The 22,299-nt window shown below is 41.7% G+C and overlaps 1 protein-coding gene across 6 annotated transcripts in view; it reads right to left on the reverse strand.

The window, feature by feature from the left end:
* The window catches only part of ITSN1 (intersectin 1), a 256,074-nt gene that overhangs the window by 150,339 nt on the left and 83,436 nt on the right, over positions 1-22,299 (reverse strand). For all 6 annotated transcript variants that reach the window (XM_088835638.1, XM_088835656.1, XM_088835648.1 and 3 more), the window contains 3 exons: positions 15,146-15,306; positions 4,959-5,138; positions 3,148-3,244 (listed from right to left, as the gene is read on the reverse strand). In XM_088835638.1, the coding sequence (XP_088691764.1) occupies positions 3,148-3,244; positions 4,959-5,138; positions 15,146-15,306 (438 nt within the window). The remainder of the gene's footprint in view (positions 1-3,147; positions 3,245-4,958; positions 5,139-15,145; positions 15,307-22,299) is intronic.

Consider the following 22,299-nt stretch of genomic DNA (forward strand, 5'->3'; position numbering starts at 1 on the left):
TTAATTTCAACAAAAATATCTATTTCTCACACGTTCAAGTGAACTTTTAATCCTCATTTATGTACTTTATCTGTGTCCTTATTCTTACTATGTACATTGCTTAACACACAGAAACTGCTCCCAAACACTTGAAAAGTACTTATAAAAATTTACTGTTTCATGTATTTCTCAGTAAAATCATTTACTGAGGTCTATTCTGCTATGCCTATTTCTGCAACAAATCTCTCATTTTAAACTAATATTTTGCAGATCCCAACTCTTCCCAATTTGTTAAGAAGCCAATTATCTCTCCCCTCCACCCCAGGAGTGTAGGATATAAAACACACAGTGCCCGAGACTGCACTCATCAAATCATCATTTCTTGCCGAATTCCTGAGAATGCACACAGGCCTAAAAAGGCATCATCCAAAAAGTCAGATGCCATACCACACAAACTTTCTAGAAACTCAAGATACCGAAGGGCAACTATTAAAAAAAAAAAACCAAAACAGTGTTTTATAATCAAGCAGAACGCTGCAGGGTCTTCCTAGCACAGAACTCGCCCCTCATATTCTCTGCCTCTCTCTCTTTTTTCTCTCTGCCTGTCTCTTGTTTGTAGAAAAGCTGTAGTCTCCCAGGCCTCACTTGAGTCACAAAAGTCCGGCTGAAGAATTAAGATTGAAAGGATGTGAACATGTAGTGACAAAAGTCACAGCTGGACCAGAACAGGTAACAATTCAAACAGCAAATGTGCCATATGGTAGTCATAGAGTCCTTAGGTCCTCCCTGAAGCACCTAGATAACAGGGTCTGAGGCACATCCCTGACCTGTTTTACAGATGCCAAAACTCCACCAAAGGGAAGCTGGAAGCTAAGGACTGATAACACCAACCCCTGCTGCTGTTGTTGCTGTGCAGTCAGTAAGTGGTGTCTGACTCTTTGCGACCCCATGGACTGCAGCACATCAAGCTCCCCATCCTTCACTAGCTCCCTGAGTTTGCTCAGATGCACGTCTGTTGAGTCAGTGATGCTATCCAACAACTTCATCCTCTGCCACTCCCTTCTCCATTTGCCCTCAACCTTTCCCAGCATCAGGGTCTTTTCCAACGTGTGGCTCTTCGCATCAGGCGGCCAAAATATCTGAGCTTCAGCTTTGGCATCAACCCCTGTGGCACTGCCCTGGTGCCTCACCACCAATTAGAGAGGTGTGCAGAACTGATCAAACACTCTGACTCCCTTCCTTCACCTGGTCTTTAAAAATGCTCCCTTGTTGGGAGTTCAGGGTTTCTGAGTGTTAGCTTCCCCAGACTCCTTATCTGACGCCTTACAACCTATATTCGACAATTAACCAGTTATTAAGCCAAATTTTAAGAACATTTGCCTTAAAGTCAGAAAGACCTCAGTTCAGCTCTTGGCCCTATCACTTTATGAGTTACCTTAAGCAAGTCACTTACTCTCTGAGCCTCCTCATATATAACGCAGACAAAATCATAGTCATCTTCTGGAGAAGACGGTGAGCATTAAAAGGGTTGCTGCTGCTGCTGCTGCTAAGTCACTTCAGTCGTGTCCGACTCTGTGTGACCCCATAGACGGCAGTCCACCAGGCTCCCCCGTCCCTGGGATTCTCCAGGCAAGAACACTGGAGTGCGTTGCCATTTCCTTCTCCAATGTGTGAAAGTGAAAAGTGAAAGTGAAGTCGCTCAGTCGTGTCTGACTTGTAGCGACCCCATGGACTGCAGCCTACCAGGCTCCTTCGTCCATGGGATTTTCTAGGCAAGAGTACTGGAGTGGCTTGCCATTGCCTTCTCCGAAAAGGGTTACTGTGCATAAAGCATTTGACACAGTGCTTTGCAGCTTATGGATTTTCTTTACATTAATTTTTAAAAGGTAATGAATTTTTGAGTTATATTCAACATGCCCTTCTCTTTAAAGAGGAAACATGACTTGATTCACTTAGGAAAGATTCATAAAGAGGACTGAAACAAGAAAAGATGCAATCATGTTCATCTACATCTTCTCATTTGAAAAGTTTTGAGACAGCTTATCAAGAGACTTAATTTTTCATTTTAGTGCAGCATTATGCAAGGGGAAAATATGGGTAAAATAAAAATATAAAAGATAATGGGAACCAAGACTGGCCAAAATACAAGGCAGCAGGTCATATAAGCTTTACCAAAATCGAGCCACAGATCCAATTAATAAAGAGCTCATCACTAACATTTCATGAAAGAGGATCTGAAGGTTTACTAACAATCCACACATGCTTCGTAAGACTGTCTGAGATTAAACTAGAGCCAGTTTTGACTCTAAGTTTTGTATAAAGTATTTTATACATACACTTTTTATTTTACAGCGTGAGGCGCTTCAGTAGCTGTGGCACACGGGCTTAGCTGACCCGAGGCCTGTGGGATTGAACTGCTGTCCCTGTCACTGGCCAGGGATTCTCGACCACTGGACACCAAGGGAGCCCCGACACAGAAACCTTCAAATGACTGACACAAAATAGCTAACCATGGACTACCACATAGTTATCATCCTCATGAAAAAAAAAAAAGCTAAATTTTTTAAGGAAAAGTAGTGTTTATGATTCTGTCATTGCTACAACAGACAAATAATTGGACTGTGAAGAAAGCTGATCGCCGAAGAATTGATGCTTTTGAACTGTGGTGTTGGAGAAGACTCTTGAGAGTCCCTTGGACTGCAAGGAGATCCAACCAGTCCATTCTAAAGGAGATCAATCCTGGGTGTTCATTGGAAGGACTGATGCTAAAGCTGAAACTGCAATACTTTGGCCACCTCATGCGACGAGTTGACTCACTGGAAAAGACTCTGATGCTAGGAAAGGTTGGGGGCGGGAGGAGAAGGGGATGACCAAGAATGAGATGGCTGGATGGCATCACCAACTCTGTGGACATGAGTTTGAGTGAACTCCGGGAGTTGGTGATGGACAGGGAAGCCTGGCGTGCTGTGATTCATGGGGTCGCGGAGAGTCGGACATGACTGAGCTACTGAACTGAACTGAACATTATCCAGAATTAAGACAAATATTAGCACGCTACAAAATAAAAGAAGATAAGTAAAGAACATGTAGCTAATTTATTTTCAAATTTATGAGTCAATCAGACAACAGTTTGGACCAAACCACCCATTTGAAAACAAGCAAACTTACCTGGCCACGTCAAATGATTGAGCCTTCTGTAATTTTGTGTTTAACTGCGACCCTGGGCCAGATCTACTAAAGGAAGAACTCTTTGGCAATGTGGCAGCTGTAAAAATAAATAAATGTTGAATAATTTTGATTCTACAAAAATAAGAAGTTTTCCTTTTACAAAAATTAAAATGCATAGTCATCAAAATTTTTTGAGTCATCAAATAATTTCTAAGGCAGAAATTATTTCTCCCTTCTGACCATTCTAGACTCAAAAACAGTCATTCCCTCCTCGCTTCCTGCCCTCTAGCCAAAAATGTTTTACTTGTTCCTTCATAAAACCACCTTACTAGGTAGTAATGTTTACATCCACAAAGTTGGGCTGTTCATTAAACATTTACTATCACATTTTATAGTATCTGTTCCTACAGTTGAAGAAGCAATAACTTAAATGGATAGCTGGCATATTCTTCACTGCACTGAAGCAGCTGAAGTTTCAGTTCCAGAGTCAGAGCCCAGAAGTCACAGACCTGTCTCGGCCAGATGACATGTGATGCCAGGGAGGGCCAGCTTCTGCATCTGAGTTTCATTCAGGCTATGTGTCAGGAGAAAAACCCTGAGCCTTAACCAACATTTCCCCCAACCTGGCCTACAGTCTTGCAACAATCGCCATTTGACACAAAAGAAAACAAAACACAGGCGTGGATTCACTGCTACCACTGGAAAAATAATCGCAAGCACTTTTTCAGCTGCCATCTCGCCTACAGTCATGGTCACCTATGAAAAACAAGCTACCTGTGACAAGAACATCTTAAAAACAAAAGGTCCATTTAGATTCTATGACTATACCATAGAGACACATCCTGACAGATGTAAGAAATCCAGGGGCGTAGGCAGATTCACATATTAGGCTCAAACCCACACTGTCAATCATGACTGAATGTACTCTTAAAAGATAAAACAAGAAAAAAATTTCCATATTGATATGAACCCACTCAGATTTGTTAGACTAAGGCTATCTACATCTACACTTCATGCTTTTCTCTGTTGTCACTGTTTAGTTGCTAAGTCATGTCCAACTCTTTTGCAAGTCCATGATGTGTAGACCCCCAGGCTCCTTTGTCTGTGGGATTTTCCAGGCAAGAAAACTGGGGTGGGTTGCCATTTCCTCCTCTAGGGAATCTTCCCGAACCAGGGATCAAACTTGAGTCTCCTATAGGCAGGTGGACTCTTTACCACTAAGCCACCTTTTCTTTAAAGGGAAGAAAGACTTTGATGAAGTCTCAAAATGAAATTAGCTAAGCCAGACACTTTGTAATCCTTTGTTCATGGAATACTATAACCTTAATAAAGTCATTCATTAGATTTCCTTCCCCCTCTATGCCTGATTCACTACACCTCTTCAAAAGAAAAAAAGCCAATGTTCTTTTTTATCTCCCACATAATTCTACTCCTAAGGGATTGGCTTGTTTATTAGCAGTTCATGGCAGCTGAAGAAAAGTAGTAAGTGATACGTGGAACTACAAAGTGCTCAAATGCCATTCAAACTTGAGCTGCTCTCATCAAGCCCTTGAAAGGAAACCATGCTCTTGGTTTCAGCTGTTGACTTCACCTTTGTGCACAATGGCAGCCAAGGGTACGTAATTTCATGCCCTTTCTCTCGACAAGCTCTGCCCCAAAATGAGACAGTAAATGAAAAAGAAACAAAGTTGATTTCTTCTGGAATGAAATACTATGTAAATATAATCCGAGTGTGAAAGCAGAAGCCTTAATAAGAATGACGAGTAAAATACATATAGAACTTCAGCCTGTGGCTTTAGCAGGTCACATACCAGGATGAGCAAATGCAGGCAGAGGCTGTATGACTGGGGGCGCCCCGTTAGCCAGGGGGGGCACCCCTGCTGCAGGAACAGATGATACTAGTGGGGGAGACATCCCGACAACAGGAATGGAACCCATTGGCACAGGAGCAACAGCGGTCAGCGGCGGCATGCTGGCGATACCTCCCATACCTATGAAGGGAAAATCTCAACAGAATTCACATGGAACCACATTTCAGCATTCAACAATAATTCAGGAATGCGTGGAGAGGAAAAGCCTTTTCCAGTCGTAATATACTCCCATTTAAAATCTGAATTCAGATTAATCCTTTTGAAAAGTATTGAACATTGTCAACGATCAGATGGAAAGACCCCGGCTTAAAGAGGGATCTACTGGCCAATGTTCACCAATAATAATCACAGTCAGCTGAAAGCCATCAAAGAGAAATCAATTCATAAATTCACAATGAAGTACCTTTTGCAAAAAATCCTAATTGGTCACCACAGGAAATCAATTTATTTTGAAAACTAGTAAATAAAGGCAGAAAGAATGACGGAGTAAAATACATACAGAACTTCAGCCTGTGGCTTTAGCAGGTCACATACCAGGATGGGCATTCTAGGTATGTCATTCCCTTTACATACTGAACCTCAGAGGAATCAAACATTTGATGAGAAAGTTTCTGCTTATAAAAGTATTCTAACAAAAAAAAAAAAAAGAAATGATAGAACTAAACTAAATGTCTATTCTTTTTCTTTTTTCTATCCTAACAAGTGATACTGTGACATTATAAGAAATACAGATCTGATCTTTGGCCCCAGGTCCTTATTCTTGACAGAGCTCTGACGTGCATGCGTAGTTGCTCAGTCGGGTCCAACTCTCTGCAACCCCACGGACTATAGCCCACCAGGCTCCTCAGTCCAGGGGATTCTCCAGGAAAGAATACTGGACTGGGTTGCCATTTTCTTCTCCAGGGGATCTTCCAGACCCAGGAGTCGAAATGGCATCTCCTACATTGCAGGTGAATTCTTTACCACTGAGCCATCGGGGAAGCCAGAAGAACTCCTAAAATCCTTTTAATTTCCTGACTGATAGGAACATCTTCTGCCAATATTAGGTCTTAGTCCCTGGTTCATGACACAGGAGCTTTTAAGATCCTTGGAATCTCTGGAGTGGGAAGACTGTCATCTTGTGTTTGATGAGACATCAGGGGAGAATAGACGGGGGAAAGTGAGCTAATCAAAGGCTGATGATTTCATCAGTGAAGCCTCTGTTATGAAACTCCTGTAACAACTCCTACATGATGGACCTCATTTCTGTACTGTAGTGGTTAGCACATTTGCCTCACAACTCCTACACAACAAGGTCTGGAGAACTTCCAGGCTGGTGGACACATCCAGGTCCTGGACGACAGAAGCTCCTGCAGGAGCACCTTTGGGACTCGCCCTACACACCTCTCCATCTTCCTGTTCATCTGTACCCTTTATAATGTCCTTTACAGAAAACCAACAAATGTAAATACAAGTTTCCCAAAGTTTTGGGAGCTATTCTAGCAAATTTAAAAAGCGGGAGAAGGGTTTGCGGGAGCCTCTGACTCGAGTCAATCTTAAAGGAAATCAGTCCTGAATATTCAATGGAAGGACTGATGCTGATGCTGGAGCTCCAATACTTTGGCCACCTGATGTGAAGAGCTGACTCACTGGAAAAGACCCTGATGCTGGGAAAGATTGAGGGCAGGAGGAGAAGTGGGTGACAGAGGATGAGATGGTTGGATGGCGTCATCGACTCAATGGACATGAGTTTGAGCAAACTCCGGGAGACGGTGAAGGACAGGGAAGCCTGGTGTGCCGCTGTCCAAGGGGTCGCAAAGAGTTGGACATGACTTAGCAACCAAACAACAACTCTGTAGTCTTGACTCTGTAGCCAAGTCAGACAGTACTGGGGCCCAATATTTGTGACTCAAATCTAAAGTGAGGTCAGTCTTGTGAGACTGAGCCCTTAAGCCTGTGGAATCTGACGCTAATGACCAGAGTAAGCGTCAGAATTGAATTTAATTATAAGACATAAAGTCAATGTCTGTGGAGTTAGAAAGTTGGTTGGTGTGGTTTTTTCTGGATTCAAAATTCTTGGCCGATTCCTTCCTTGAGAATCTTAAATACGTCACTCCATTTCCTTCTGGCAGGATGAAAAGTCGGAAGATGCTCTAATTTTCTTTCTTGTTAGCTGGGTGCTTTCCTTTTGCTTGTGCCCAAGTGATTTTTTGTTTTACTAGAATGGATCTTAGTCTTGATCCTCTGCAGGACAATATTCTTAGGCACGTGCTGTATTTGTTCAAATTTAGTTTCAAACCTGCAGTGTCAGGAAAGCTGTCTTGAACTAGCTTTTCTCATTTCCCTTCCCTTGCTCTGGTTTTCTTCTTCAGAGGCCCCAACTAGCCAGCTAGTCAGCTCTCTTCGCCTTCATCATTTGGCGCTTGTTCTCAAATTCTTTTTGTCTCTTCTGTCATTTCCTTTCAATGCTCAAAACTGTCCTCTTGTTTTTGCTGTTTCTCTTCAGTCTCTTGTGCTGCCTCTGGCTCACTCTTCATTTCTGAAGCAGCTTTTTCTTTTCTGTCTCATTCTTTCCTGAGCAGTCACTGGATTTCTGGAGTTTTAAAAAATTCTGACCTATGCAGGTCGTTCATGACTTGCATCGTTTTCTTGGCGCCTCTCGGCTCGTTTTGAAATAGTAGGTCACTGGTGTGCGGTCACTGTCCCCTGGGGTGCTGCTCGCCTCTTCGTCCTCTCTTTTCTAATGATAACTGTGGGAGGGATTTGACCCTGCCTGACACTGCCTGCTGCTCCTTTTGATGTGTGAGCCTGGCTTCCTGGGCGGGTTCGGTCTCCTCTCCCACTTAGGTCTGGACCTTCTCATCCTCCTGTCTCTGCATCCCTGCCTTGTTTAATCTTTATTCCACTCCCAGTTGTTCCTCCTTGGTGTGGGATCCGGTCATCAAAGGCAGCCTTGTTGGTCAGTTTGAAGAGTCCATAGGGACCAGATCTTGCAAGTCTTCTAATCCAGGGACAACCCTCATCATTATTCTCTTAACACCATGATTTGTCCATTTCAGTTACCTACTCAGCTTTTAAACTGCCCCTCTTACCAAGTGACTGCCTCTTCTGAATGAATGGCATTTTCTGGATACCTCTAAACAAACACATACCCCAGATGTTAGATGCCATCTCTCTTGACGGTGCTAAGTCTCAATTCATGAAATTCTTCACGCTCTCCTCAACCACTGAGTTTTCCCCTTGACTCTAAAAACACGGGAGCCTTTCCAACCATCAACACGCTACCCTTTAGCTGACAGGCTCCACCTCACGGTTAAACTCTCCGCCCTCCCAGGCCTCCAGCAGGCTTCTGTCCCTACCACTCCAAGGAAACTGCTCATCAAAGTGAAACTGGAAGTGTAAGTTGCTCAGCAGTGCCCGATTCTTGCAACCCCATGGACTGTAGCCGGTCAGGTTCCTCTGTCCATGGGATTTCCCAGGCAAGAATACCAGAGTGGGTTGCCATTCTTTTCTCCAGGGGATCTTCCTAACCCAGGGATTGAACCCAGGTCTCCCTCATTGCAGGCAGATTCTTTACTGTCTGAGCTACTAGGAACGCCCAAGATCAGGCCCAAACCCATCTTATCAAATGTCAAATCCAATCACTCTCGCGTCCTATTCTTACTCAGTCCCTCAGAAGCAACTCTCCCCTGTTAGCTCAGCTGGTAAAGAATCCACCTGCAATTCAGGGGACCCCAGTTAGATTACTGGGTTAGGAAGATCCCCTGGAGAAGGGATAGGCTACCCACTCCAGTATTCTTGGGCTTCCCTGGTGGTTCAGATGGTAAAGAATCTGCATACAATGCGAAAGACCTAGGTTCGATCCCTGGGTAGGGAAGATCCCCTGGAGGAGGGCATGGCAACCCACTCTAGTATTCTTGCCTGGAGAACCCCCATGGACAGAGGAGCCTGGCGGGCTACAGTCCATGGGGTCGCAAAGAGTCAGACACAACTGAGAGACTAAGCACAGCACAGAAGCAACTCAAACATGGAGCGCCGCCCCCACCTTGAAACAAGGTGTGATCTTAAGTGTTCTGCCTACTCTAGCTACACTCTGTCAACCTAAATAGAGAGGGACACTGAATCACCAGAAGTTGAGCTTATGCTTGAATAGCAGAAGAACTGCAATTCTGATGTCTTTCTTTTCTTTCTCTCTCTTGGTTGTGAGGCATGTGGAATCTTAGTTCCCCAACCACAGATCGAAGCCGTGCCCCCTGCATTGGAAGTGCTGAGTCTTAACCACTGGACCACGAGGGAAGTCCCAAGAATTGCAATTCTAGACACACCAACTGTAGTAAGCTACAAGTGAGTCCTTTGAGGGTTTGGGGTGGGCTGGATTTATGGGTAAGGATCATAAAGATGGGTGAATTCAGTTAGAATTCAAGCAGTAAGTTCACTATCTTGAGGAAGAGGAGAGACTCTTGGTGGAGGTTCATCAGTCAACAGATCAGTTTCAGTTTTCTGTAAATGCCTGATTAGTAGTACCTCTGTTCTTAAGTTTCATTTTCCTGAGGAATCATGCATGAGATTCTCCACTGTATATATCCTCTGGTTCCATTTAAGATTGAAATCCTCTCACAACTTTCTCTCTGAGATCCTGTATCCAGTCCCAGGGCTTTCAATGCCATCTGTATTCAAACTCACCAGAGCTGAGAGTCCCTCCTGCATTGCAGACAAACAGATTTATCTGCCTCCCTAATATCTCGACTTCGAAATCAGCAAGGCCCTTCAAACCTAATATGGTCAAAATCTGATTTACTTTTCCTCCACAATATAGGATATGATGAAACTAATTCTAAGCTATTTTCCACATTGATTATCACTGGCCAGATCTAAATTACCATAATTTCGTGCCTATGGAAAAAGCCTCCTTATTGATGTCCCTGATTTTACGCTTGTCCCCTGTAATCCAGTCTTCAGATAACACAAATGAACAAACAACAACAAAAAAAAAACCCACACAAAAAAACCAAAACCATCTTCAGATAACATAGATTATATTTTTCTAAATGTCTATCACCATTTACACCCTTTTCAAAAGCTTTCAACTGAACTTACTTAGAAAAAAATGCTAGCTCTTTAGTGGATTCAGAGGTAAAGAATCCGCCTGCAATGTGGGAGCCCTGGGCTCCATCCCTGTGTCAGGAAGATCCCCTGGAGGAGGAAATGGCAACCGACTCCAGTATTCTTCCCTGGAGAACCCCACGGACAGAGAAGCCTGGCAGGCTGCAGTCCATGTGCCCACAAAGAACTGGACATGACTAAGCGACTTTCAGTTCACTTAGTGGTTTTATTAGGTCCCAAACCACCTGGCTCCTACTTACCTCCCAGACCTGAAGCCCTGAGGACATCAGGTGCAAGTCTCTCATTATTGTTCCTCTGACACACCAATCTTTTCCTTAGGACCTGTTGTTTTTGCCGGGAGGGTTCTGTCCGCCCATACCTAAGCCAGCTCAAAAGTTATTGCCTGGGTAAATTCTCTCTAACCACCTGGTCTCAGGAGAAATAACAATTACCTCAGATATGCAGATGTAGATCTGTCATAGGCACCCTTATGGCAGAAAGTGAAGAGGAATTAAAGAGCCTTCTGATGAAGGTAAAAGAGGAGAGAGAAAGAGCAGGCCTAAAGCTCAACATTCAAAAAACAAAGATCATGGCATTTGGTCCCATCACTTCATGGCAAACAGATGGGGAAATAATGGAAACAGTGACAGACTTTATATTCTTGGGCTCCAAAATCACTGCAGATGGTGACGGCAGCCATTAAATTAAAAGACACTTGTCCCTTGGAAGTAAAGCTATGACCAACCTAGACAACATATTAAAAACCAGAGACATTACTATGCCTACAAAGGTCCATCTAGTCAAAGCTATGGTTTTTCCAGCAGTCCTGTATGGATGTGAGAGTTGGACCATAACGAAGGCTGAGTGCCGAAGAATTGAGGCCTTCGAACTGTGGTGCTGGAGAAGACTCTTGAGAATGCCTTGGACTGCAAGGAGATCAAACCAGTCCATCCTAAAGGAGATCAGTCCTGGGTGTTCATTGGAAGGACTGATGTTGAAGCTGAAGCTCCAATACTTTGGCCAACTGATGCAAAGAGCCAAGTCACTGGAAAAGGCTCTGATGCTGGGAAAGATTGAAGGTGGGAGGAGAAAGAGATAACAGAGGATGAGATGGTTGGAGGGCATCACCGACTCAATGGACATGAGTCTGAGCAAACTCTGGGAGATGCTGCAGTCCATGGAGTCGAAAAGAGTCAGACACAACTGAGCAACGGAGCAACAACCATCTGGTCCTCTCTGCGTCTCTCAGGATTGCGTGTGTGCCAAGTTGCATTAGTCTCCGACTCTTTCCAACCCTAGGGACTGTAGCCCACCAGGCTCCCTTGTTCATGGGATGCTCCAGGCAATAATACTGAAATGGGCTGCCATGCCATCCTCCAGCGGACCCTGATCCAGGGATGGAACTCAGGTGAGTTCTTTACCGCTACTGCCACCTGGAAAGCCTTGGGTCTCTGTCATATCACCCTGTTTCACAGAACTATTTGTCTATTTGTTTCTTCCCCTAACTTGCCAACAAGTTCCAAAGCAACCAGAGTCATGATGTCTTACTCACCACCCCCTTCCCAGCAACTAGGACACACAGTCGGGGCTTTAAGCCCAATATCAATATCTTTAAGATATTGATTGCTTTGACCCAGTAAAACTCTGGACTCTGGCAAAAAAAACAGAAACAATCACAACAACCTCTCCCTGAAATAGCTGAGTCCAGAGTCAAAGAAGAATGAAGGTGTGTGCAAATACATTGAAGGGAGAAGATCCGAGGCACACTCATCATAGAATGTCCTGAAATACAGCTGGACACCCTTAAGCAAATCACAGTATCACGGCACCCCAGTTTCCTCTTCTTAACAAAATGACTATGCAACCTCTAGCCTAAATGCTGCAGTGCGTTAACATTTGCACTAACCTTGGGAGAAGGATGAAGCCCCGTGTCACTCCTATGACCTGGTGACAATGAAGGTGGGAAGAGAGAAGGAAAAGAGGAAACCCAAGGCCTTGAGGACAACTGAGTTTAAAGAGGCTCCGCCTCCCTGTCAGAAACATGAAAGAGTTACTCGTGAGTCATGTGTGACTCTTTGCAACCCCATAGGCTGTAACCCTCCAGGCTCCATGGGATTCTCCAAGCAAGAATACTGGAGTGGGAAGCCATTCCCTTCTCCAGGGAATCTTCCCAACCCAGGGACTGAACCCGAGTCTCCCACACTGCAGGCAGACTCTTTATCATCTGAGTCACCAGGGGAGCCCCTTGGAACATGCTTAGGTGTTCAACTTCTTGGCATCTCAGTTCTCTCCTTTGTGTAAGAGGATCGACAATGTGTAAGAGGAAACCACACTTTCAGGGTTACTGTTGTGACCAAAAAACACACTACATGCGAAGACAGACCACAGGGCTAGAAAACCCATGGTCAGACAAAGTCTCATACTAACCAGAAAATATCGATAATAGTAATAAGCTATGTTTTCAAGTAGCCAGAAGAATCATAAGAAAAAAATTACTTTGGCAAAGGCCAGATTTTTTTAGTAAACTTGGGCAAAAGTGGGGATTGGGACCATGTAGTTTTAACTTCTCTTTATCATCTGTTATTCCCTCACAATTAATCCTCTGGAAAAGAGTTTACTGAGAAGGTCGATGTGACGAGAATGATGGGAGGAAAGGCAGTGGAGAAGCCAAGGGGAAGAGCTAAGGTCTGAGTGGCAGGAGGGCAATTAAGAAATCCCAGCTTCCCAGGGACCTCCCTTGGGGTTCAGTGGTTAAGACTCCAACGCTTCCACTGCAAGGGGCACGGGTTTGATCCCTGTTCGGGGAACTAAGATTCTATATATTGAGAGGCATGGCCAAAAACATTTAAAAAATATTTTTAAGTTAAAAAAAAAAAATCCTGCATATGTATACCTGTGGCTGATTCATGTTGATGTTCGGCAGAAACCAACAATATTCTGTAAAGCAAGTATCCTTCAATAAAAAAAAAAAAAAATCCTGGCTTCCGTTAGAGGCTGGGCAGGTTACTTAAATGACTGTAAAATCCTCTGTACAATGATGGCACTGCTCCTGAAAATAAATCAGCACTATCCCTAGAGCTGAAATTCCTACAGCAGAATGGAATAAGAGAAGACATATTACATGTCAGAGGACAGATTACCGACACCTGGGTTTGAGGGAAAAAGAGGAAATGGGATGCCTGTGGTTATCTGACCCTTTCTCCACACCAGGGTTTCTTCTTGCAGCCTCGGAAGGGAGGCCAAAAGCAAACCAAACACCCTGTAGTTGTTTTAGCTACAAGCACCGTCAGGCATTCGGAGCAACCGCCCCTTTGAAATAAACTGGTTAGTGGAGGACTCAGAACCGGGATTACACGGCGAGAGATAGCCCGGGGCGCTGGCCCCTCAGAGAAGCCCACGGCTCTGCTCCCTCTGCCCTCCCGCCCTGAGCTCTCATGTGACTTTGGGTTGCTCCTCCTCCTTTTGCATCACTGTCCTATCTGCCTAACCCAAACCTGGGCTTCTCCCCTTAACATACCCAGACTTGCAGCACAAACTCACCAAAAGAAATGCCGTGTGTAGCGTGCTTTTAATAGTGAACCTCTTAAGCACACCATTTATTTATCTCAGCTTATCATTAATCGTGGGCTTCCCAGGTGGCTCAGTGGTAAAGCACCCGCCTGCAGATGCAGGAGACTCAGGAGATGCGGGTTCGATCCTTGGGTTGGGAAGATCCCTTGGAAGAGGAAATGGCAAACCACTCCAGTAATCCTGCCTGCAAAATCCCATGGATTTTTTGCCTGGTGGATTACCTGAATGACTATGATTGCCCCCTCCCAAACCTCCTTCACTTTATCACCTGTCATCAGATATATTAGGATGGAGAGAGGGAAACTCTATCCACCATTTTTCTGTTTTGTTTAAACTGTCTAAGAACTTTCCCAAGAATCACATGTTGGATCTTATTACTGTAATCTTTAAATCAAGCTAAATAATTAAAGCCTACGGTGAGAACAGAGAAGAAATCAGAACTGTTGGGGACTTCCCTCATGATCTAGGAGTTAGGACTCTTCTAGCTTCCACTTCCCTGGTGGCTCAATTGGTAAAGAATCCGCCTACAATGCAGGAGACCTGGGTTTGATCCCTGGGTTGGGAAGATTCCCTGGAGCAGGGCACAGCAACCCAGGCCAGAATTCATGCTGAGAGAATCCCCATGGACAGAGGAGCCTGGCAGTGTGCAGTCCATGGGGTCGCAAGGACTAAGTGACTAAGCAAGCACAGCACGGTACAGCTTCCACTTCAGGGGGCACAGGTTCGAGATCTGACATGCCACACAATAAGATTCAAAAAAACAAAAAAGAAAAAGAAAGCAGAATTGACTGTGATCTTAGTCAACTAATTATCATTTAATTGTCTTTTTTTCTTTTTTCTTTTTGGCCATATCATTGGGCATGTGGTGTCTAGTTCCCTGACCAAGAATCGAACCCATGCTTTCTGCATTGGAAGCTTGAAGTTTTAACCACTGGACCGCCAGGAACATGCCTACCAATTAATTTTTCAGAAAAATATCTGACTAAAAGATGGCATTTTATGGAATTATTTTAAATTTGGATAATTTTTCCCCCCTGTGGCATTTTGTGCTAAGAAGTAACATAATGTAACCAAGTGCCTCAACTATTATTAAAAATACACATTTCTCTTGATACTATAAACAAAAGGAGCACAAGGAAACAAAATGATGCTCTAGAAAACAAAAAACTAAAGGGAAATATATGAAGATGTGAAGAAGGGTCAAGAATCCAATAGGAGCAGGAAAGAGACAGAAAATGCAACAGACACTGCAAGTTTATTCCTTTTTCCCTGACAATGCACCTTTACTTTCATTTCTTTTTTTTTTTTTTTCTCGCTTTCTCCCCTTCCAGCATTATCTTTGTGCACAGGGCCATCATTTTTCAGACTGAATGTCTCCTAGAATTTCAGTGCTACAAACTGAGATGGCAGGGAGAGGGAAATATTTATTTTAAAACATACAATGAAATATCGGAACTGATTCCTTTGAGACTCACCAAACGCTGGTGCACTAGAAATAGCAACTGGTTGCTGTTTCATGACAGGGGGAAGTGCAGAGGGGAGCTGATATCCTTGGAGCTTCAGCTTGATGAGTTTCATAGCAATGGAAAACTCCACTTGATCCATCCTTCCATCATTATTCATATCAGCGAGCGCCCTGCAGAACAACAGCATGGGCTCAGAATGACTGTGACCTTAAAAGAACCTTTCCCAAACCACCAGTCCCACCCACACAAAAACTGAAGAATCAGCTCCCTTGGTCCCAGAGAAAACAAAACTTGTTTACCAAGCTGTAGGGAAAAACTGAATAGGTTTTACATAACTACGAATTATGTTTTACTGTGTTAGTCTTTACTTATATGCATGCATTATTTATATGATACACAAGGTAATTTTCGGTCTGAATGTCAGGACATATGCAATGGACACCAAATGGAGCTTGTTTTTGGAGTGATGAAAATGTTCTCAATTGGATAGTGGTGATGGTTACACAACTCTGAATAGACTAAAAAACCACTGAACTGTACATTTTAAAACTGTGAATTTTGTTATATAAATTATGTGACAATAAAGCTATTATGGGGAAACAAAGGTATTTGGAAACTAGAGTTTATTTCTAGATTCTTGATTAGATTGCATCAGCTCCTCTGTGGGGTTCTGCAAACCTCACCACGGGGATGTGACATGCTATGCTCTACTATAATGTAATACTGGCATACTTTTAAAGCTGTGAAAATTAATTAAATGAGCTTACAAACACACTTACTATCTGAAAGCAGTATTCAAACATAAATGGTCAAGCACAACTTTCAATAAGCTGCTTATAAAATATTTTTCTCAATGAAGAGTAACCAAACGGAAGAACAGAGTTTGGACTTGCAACTACATTTTGGAAAACTGAAACTGCGTGTGACTTAACCTCTTCTGAACAAAAAACGGTCCTTCAGATTTCATTTGTTGAAGTCTAGATATCAAAGGCCTAAAGATTTATTTTTTTAAACCTGTCTTGACAAAATTTTTATTTGAAACTTCAAATGTTAAGATCAGTTCTCCAATTAAAATGCTTAATCCTTAGTCATCTTTTAAATGAGCCACATACAGACTGTGGCCACAAAAGAAAACTATGTTACATAGAAAATAACCCTACATGGCTGGAGTTAACCCAAAGCAGTAAAACATGAGGCACAGAGAAAAATGTCACAAAAAGATTACAAACCTTTAAAAATGTTAAAAATTCTAAAAGTCAACACTATCTCTCGGGAAAATTTGTAAAAAGGAAACCCTGTGGCTATAGGAACTGTCCTTCTGCCTCAGATAGGAGCTCCCCTGCCAGCAAAGAGCCCTCCAGCAAACCACACCATGGAACCTGAATTTCTCTCACTGTTAGCGGGCTTCAGCATCGCTTGCCATGTTTCTTGAGCATTTGGACTCATGCTTCTATGAATTGCTCATTCACATACTTTGCCAAGTTTTCTGATGGACTGCACGCACGTCTTCTCCTTGTCAGTTTAAAAGAGCTCCTTGTACATTACATATCAACTGTTTATCTGTCAGTTGCTGAAAGAATTTTTTAAACTTTGTCCATTTTGTGTAATTCTTCAACATACAGAAATTCTACATTTTTATACATGTAAAATATTTCTTTGATCACATAGCTTTCTTTTCTAAGACTGTATTACTTTATTACATTTCAACCTTTAAACTGACTGTAATTGCATATATGTGTGGTATGTTACCCCAGGGTTCAACCAGATTTCCATCAAATAGATGGATACTTAACTTTCCCAGCAATATTTAGGAACCAATCCATCCTTTTCTCGCTGAAGCAGAAAAATATTTTTGTGGTTTATTAAATGTTTATATGAAATGAGATCTATTTCTGGATTGTCTACTCTGAATAATTTCCAGGTCAATGTGACAATAATCTGATTGCACTGACTACGGTATCTGGCAAGGCTTATTTAAAAACAAACTTCTTGTATTGATGTTTGGCAGAAACCATCACAAACCTTTCAACTAAAAAAAAATAAATTAATTTAAAAAAAAACTTGTTGGATGAACCTAGAGATTGTCACACTGAGTGAAGTAAGTCAGAGAAAGACGAATATCACATGACATTGTTTATATGTGGAATCTTTAAAAAAAAAAAAAAGAGTAAAATGAACTTATCTACAAAACAGAAATAGAGTTACAGAGTAGAAAACAAACTTATGGTTACCAGGGGGTAAGGCAGAGAGATATAAATTGGAAGATCGGGGTTGACATATACACACTATATATATAAAACAGATAACTAATAAGGACCTACAGTATAGCACAGGGAATTCTACACAATACCCTGTAATGGCCTAAAGAATCTAAAACAGAGTAGATATATGCATATGTATAACTGATTCACTTCACTATATAGCAGAAACTAACACAACATTGTAAATCCCAATAAAATGTTTTTAAAAACTTGCTTGGCTATTCAGATATTTCTTTTTCCCTATGAACTTTAAGATAATTTATCTATTCTACAAACAACTCTCTTGAAATCCAAGATGAAACTGCATTACATTAATTTTTATAGAATTGACATATTTATGATAGTTTGTCCAAAGAAAACAGTACATTCAGTTCTCCTAATGTTAAAAAGATTACATCACTTTCTCCATATAAGTAATTACTATTCTTGTTAAATGGGGGTCTTAGGAATTTTATCATTTCTGTCACTCAAACAGCACATGTTCCTCATTTCCATATTTAGATGCTTATTTCAAGCACAGAGAAAAATTTTGCTTTTAATAATCATTTTTGCTGGCTGATCAATCTTACCAAACTTCTGTGAAAATTACACAGTTGCCTAACCAGCAAAAGAGTTAGCTTTCGTTCCCTATAGTTATACCGTTCCTCTTTCACTGCTCTTACCATCTCCATTACTTCACTGAGTGAGCATTCCAGCTTAGTGCTGAGTTTAAGTTAAATGGCTGCAGTGTTTCACTGTTTAGTGTAATATTTGGTACTGATTTTTAGAAAGTTATCTGACATATTTAACCATTTCCCTTTTCTACTAGAAATGCTTGCCATACATTTTATCAAATGTCTAATTAGCATCTGATGACCTGATCACACACATCTTCTTTTTCCTTTTATCTGCTGATAAAATATGGACTTCCCTGGTGGCACAGACGATAAAGAATCAGACTGCAATTCAGGAGACCTGGGTTCAATCCTTGAGTCAGGAAGATCTCCTGGAGAAGGGAACGGCTACCCACTTCAGTATTCTTGCCTGGAGAATTTCATGGACAGAGGAACCTGGCAGGGTACAGTCCATGGGGTCAAAAAGAGTTGGACACAACTGAGCGAAATAATGTTGAGGGAATTCCTTGACCTTGAACTAATCTTGGCATAAACTCAAGTTGGTCATAGTTTTTGTACATTGTAGAATTCCATTTGCTAAGATTTTGTTTTCATTTTTCTGTGTCTATGATCATAATTGAAATTGGTCTCTGGTTGCTTTACTTTTAGTCTGTTTTTCAGGTTTCATAAAGTAAGTTGAATCAATAAAAAGAAATGGTGAGCTTTCTTTTACCAATTTTTCTTTTTGGGGGGGGACACTGCGCAGCATGTGGGATCACAGTTCCCTGACCAGGGGGTCGAACCCTGGTCAGTACAAGCATGGAGTCTTAATTCCTAGACGGCCACAGAAGTCCCTCGAATATTTTTAAAAAGACATTCAAGGTATTTCAAATGGTTTTCACAGATATAATCAAGGTTCCCAACAATCAATACTAACATGCATATTTTACAAAAAAAAAAACAAAACAGGCAGATAAGATTCCCACTTTCTATTCCCCACACTGCTGCTCCCAAAACACATTTTCTAGAGAGAAACAAAAGTATCTAGTGTGGGATAATGAGTGGGTTAGGGGAAAAAGACTTTCTAGTAATGACACAATTAGCAAAAGCCTGGATGGGAGAGGAGAGGAAACATGTAATACTCAGTTCTAAATATCCACTAAAATCCCAAAATATTTGTAACAATTTTGTGTGATCTTTTTAAAAAACTTCTGTTCAACTAACATAACATAGCTGTTGGGATTCCTTGGTAGTAAAAATTCAAAGGTCTTTTTAGAATTATAGCAGTTACTCCTACAAAGGTTAACTCTCTCCAATCCCTCCTAAGACACTGGAAAAGAGTCGGAATTCTATTTCTCAAATTTTCTCTGCAAAAAGTGATTTCAGCTCTACTATCCACTTCATCTCCTGTGTGTGTGTGCATGCTCAATCACTTAGTCTGACTCTTTGCAACCCCATGGACTGTAGCCCGCCAGACTCTTCTGTCCATGGAATTCTCCAGGCAAGAATGCTGGAGTGGGTTGCCATGCCCTCCTTCAGGGGACCTTCCTGTACCAGGGATCAAACCCCTATCTCCTGCACTGGTGGGTGGATTCTTTACCACTGAGCCACCTGGGAAGCCCACTTTACGTATTTATAGTTATTTCTCAGTTTATTCCGTTCTAATAATCACCCCAGAAGACTAACTAAAAGTCTGAGAATCCTAAAAGTAAATTCACACAACTTCCAAAGTTAAAAAAAGTATGATAAAAATATTTCTAATAAAAAAGTAAGTGAAACAATATTTATGACTCTTGAATACAAACTGATCTTAAACACGATGTTTAGTCTGATATTAAAATCTATATATAATATCAGGCATGGTGGAGATGAGAAAAGGTCGACAAGTATACTTAATACTAAGGGTAAGTTTTTTGTTTGATTTGTACAAATAATTGCTCTTATATCCTATGGGAAAAAGTGCTTCAATTCAAAGCGTAGGAAAATCTGGCAACACCTGCAGAACTACATATGGATTTACTCTTTGATGCAGCAATTCAATCCCATGAATTTATCCTGAAGGTACACCTCCAACAATACAAAAACACATGCTTTAGCTCATTCTTTGCTGCATTATTTGTAACTGTAAAATATTAGAAATAACCCAAGTGCAGAAAACATAAGAGATTGGTTGAATAAACTATGGTATACCGTTCACAATAAGTATTACATAACTGTAAAAAGAAAATAAAGATCGTTATGCAATGATATGAGTGATTTCTAGGATATGCTGTTAAGTGAGAAAAGGAAAGAACAAAAGAACATTTATAGGAGGTTACTTTCAAAGTAGAAGGAAGAGGAAATAATTTAAATTCACATACATATTAGGGACATGTTTTTCCCCACAGAAATGAACAACAAAAGGATAATAAGCTTTTGGAACCTTGTTATTGTGTTACACATTCAAAAAATAAAATTAAGTCCACAAAGATGACAGCAGAACCCTGAACTGAATAAAAACTAAACCAAATAAAACTGGGGTCGGCGGGGGGTGGGTAAACAAGGAGATTGGGACTGACATATACATACTACCATATAAAAAACAGGGAACTAATAAGGACCTGCTGAATAGCAGAGAACTGTGCTCCATACTCTATAATGACCTAGATGGGAACAGAATCTTAAAAAAGGTGGATGTATGTTTATATATTAACTGATTCACTTTGCTGTATAGCAGAAACTAACAGAACACTGTAAATCAACTATATTTCAATAAAAATTAATTAAAAACAAAATAACAATGACAAAGAAAAACACAAGTAAACTGAGTAGCATTTTGAATGAGTACATGCCCACATAGGCGGAAAAACACTCATTCAAGTACCTTCTGAACACAGCACTTCAGACATCCTCAGTCTGCAAACAAAGGGACTATGAGGCAACCTTGAACGCCACTGAAGAGGTCTGGGATTTGCGGTAGACAGGCGTGTAGCCCTTCTAAAACTTACCTTGTCTGTATCACAGGATTCAGGGGAAAGAAGGACCTGTCTCCGCTCCATCTCATTCACTGCATCAGACAGTTCCTTTGAGGCCACCTCACCCACAAAGGCTCATCGCAGGCTGCTCACCTTCCCCGTTCAGATTAATCTGGTCCAGTCACTCACCATCTCTTTGTTTATTCACCCAACAACAAAAAAATTTTTTGGCTTTGCAGCACAGCTTGCGGGATCTTAGTTCCCCAACTAGGGATTGAACTCAGGTTACCTCAGTGAAAGTGCAGAGTCCTAACCACTAGACCGCCAGGGAATTTCCCAACAAATACTTTTTGAAAAGATCACTTACCAAGGTCTCCATTCAGGAACTGGGCTTACAACTAAGGTAAAGACAGGCAAAGTTCCCTGCCTTTGTTGCAGTGTAAGCAGACACTCCACAAGAAAACCAGTCAGATTACTCAACATATTGATAAGTACTATTAAGAAATAAAGCAAGGGGACTTCCCTGGTGATCCAGCAGTTAGGACTTTGCCTTTCAAGATAGTGGGTGTGGGTTCAATACCTGGTTGGGGACCTATGATGCCACATACCTTGCGGCCAAAAAAACCCACCAAAACATAAAACCGAAGCAATATTGTAACAAATTCAATAAAGACTGGTTCACATCAAAAAATCTTAAAAAAAAAAAAAAAGAAAGAAAGCAAAACAATGGGAAAGAGAAGATGTTGGCAGGAGCAGGTGGGGAGAGGGAAAAAAACATTTTTTTTTTGCCTTTAAAACTTTTTATTTTGTATCGAAGTATATCTGATTAAGACACAATGCTGTGACAGTTTCAGGCGCCCAGCCAAGGAACTCAGCCACGCACATACATGTATCCATTCTTCCCCAAACTCTCCTCCTGTCCAGGCTGACACATCACATTGAGCAGGATTCTCTGTGCTATACAGTAGGTCCTTGCTGGTTATCCATTTTGAATGCAGCCCTGTGTACATGTCCATCCAAAACTGAGAGGGAAGTACTTTAGACAAGTGCTCAGGAAGCCCTTCTCAGGGAAGGTGACCTGTGAATCAAAACCTGATGGGTAATCATCCAGATATGTAAGGATCTAGAAGAGCTGCATGACGAGGAGAGGAAATGCCAAGTGCAATGACCCTGAGGCGTATAAAAAATAGAAAGAAGGTCAGTGAAACCGGAGTGCAAAAAATTAAGAAGGAAATGGTACAAAATACAAGAGGGAAACAGCCAAGAGCCCAGTTCACATGGGCCTACGGCCTTGGTAACGACTTTGGGTTTTCTTGTCAATGAAGAGTTTTAAATGCATTTACCTTTTGGCGGGG

Source organism: Moschus berezovskii, chromosome 1, assembly GCF_049115385.1.
Source record: "Moschus berezovskii isolate FMDL1 chromosome 1, NW_MosBer_1.0, whole genome shotgun sequence".
Classification (NCBI taxonomy): Eukaryota; Metazoa; Chordata; class Mammalia; order Artiodactyla; family Moschidae; genus Moschus; species Moschus berezovskii.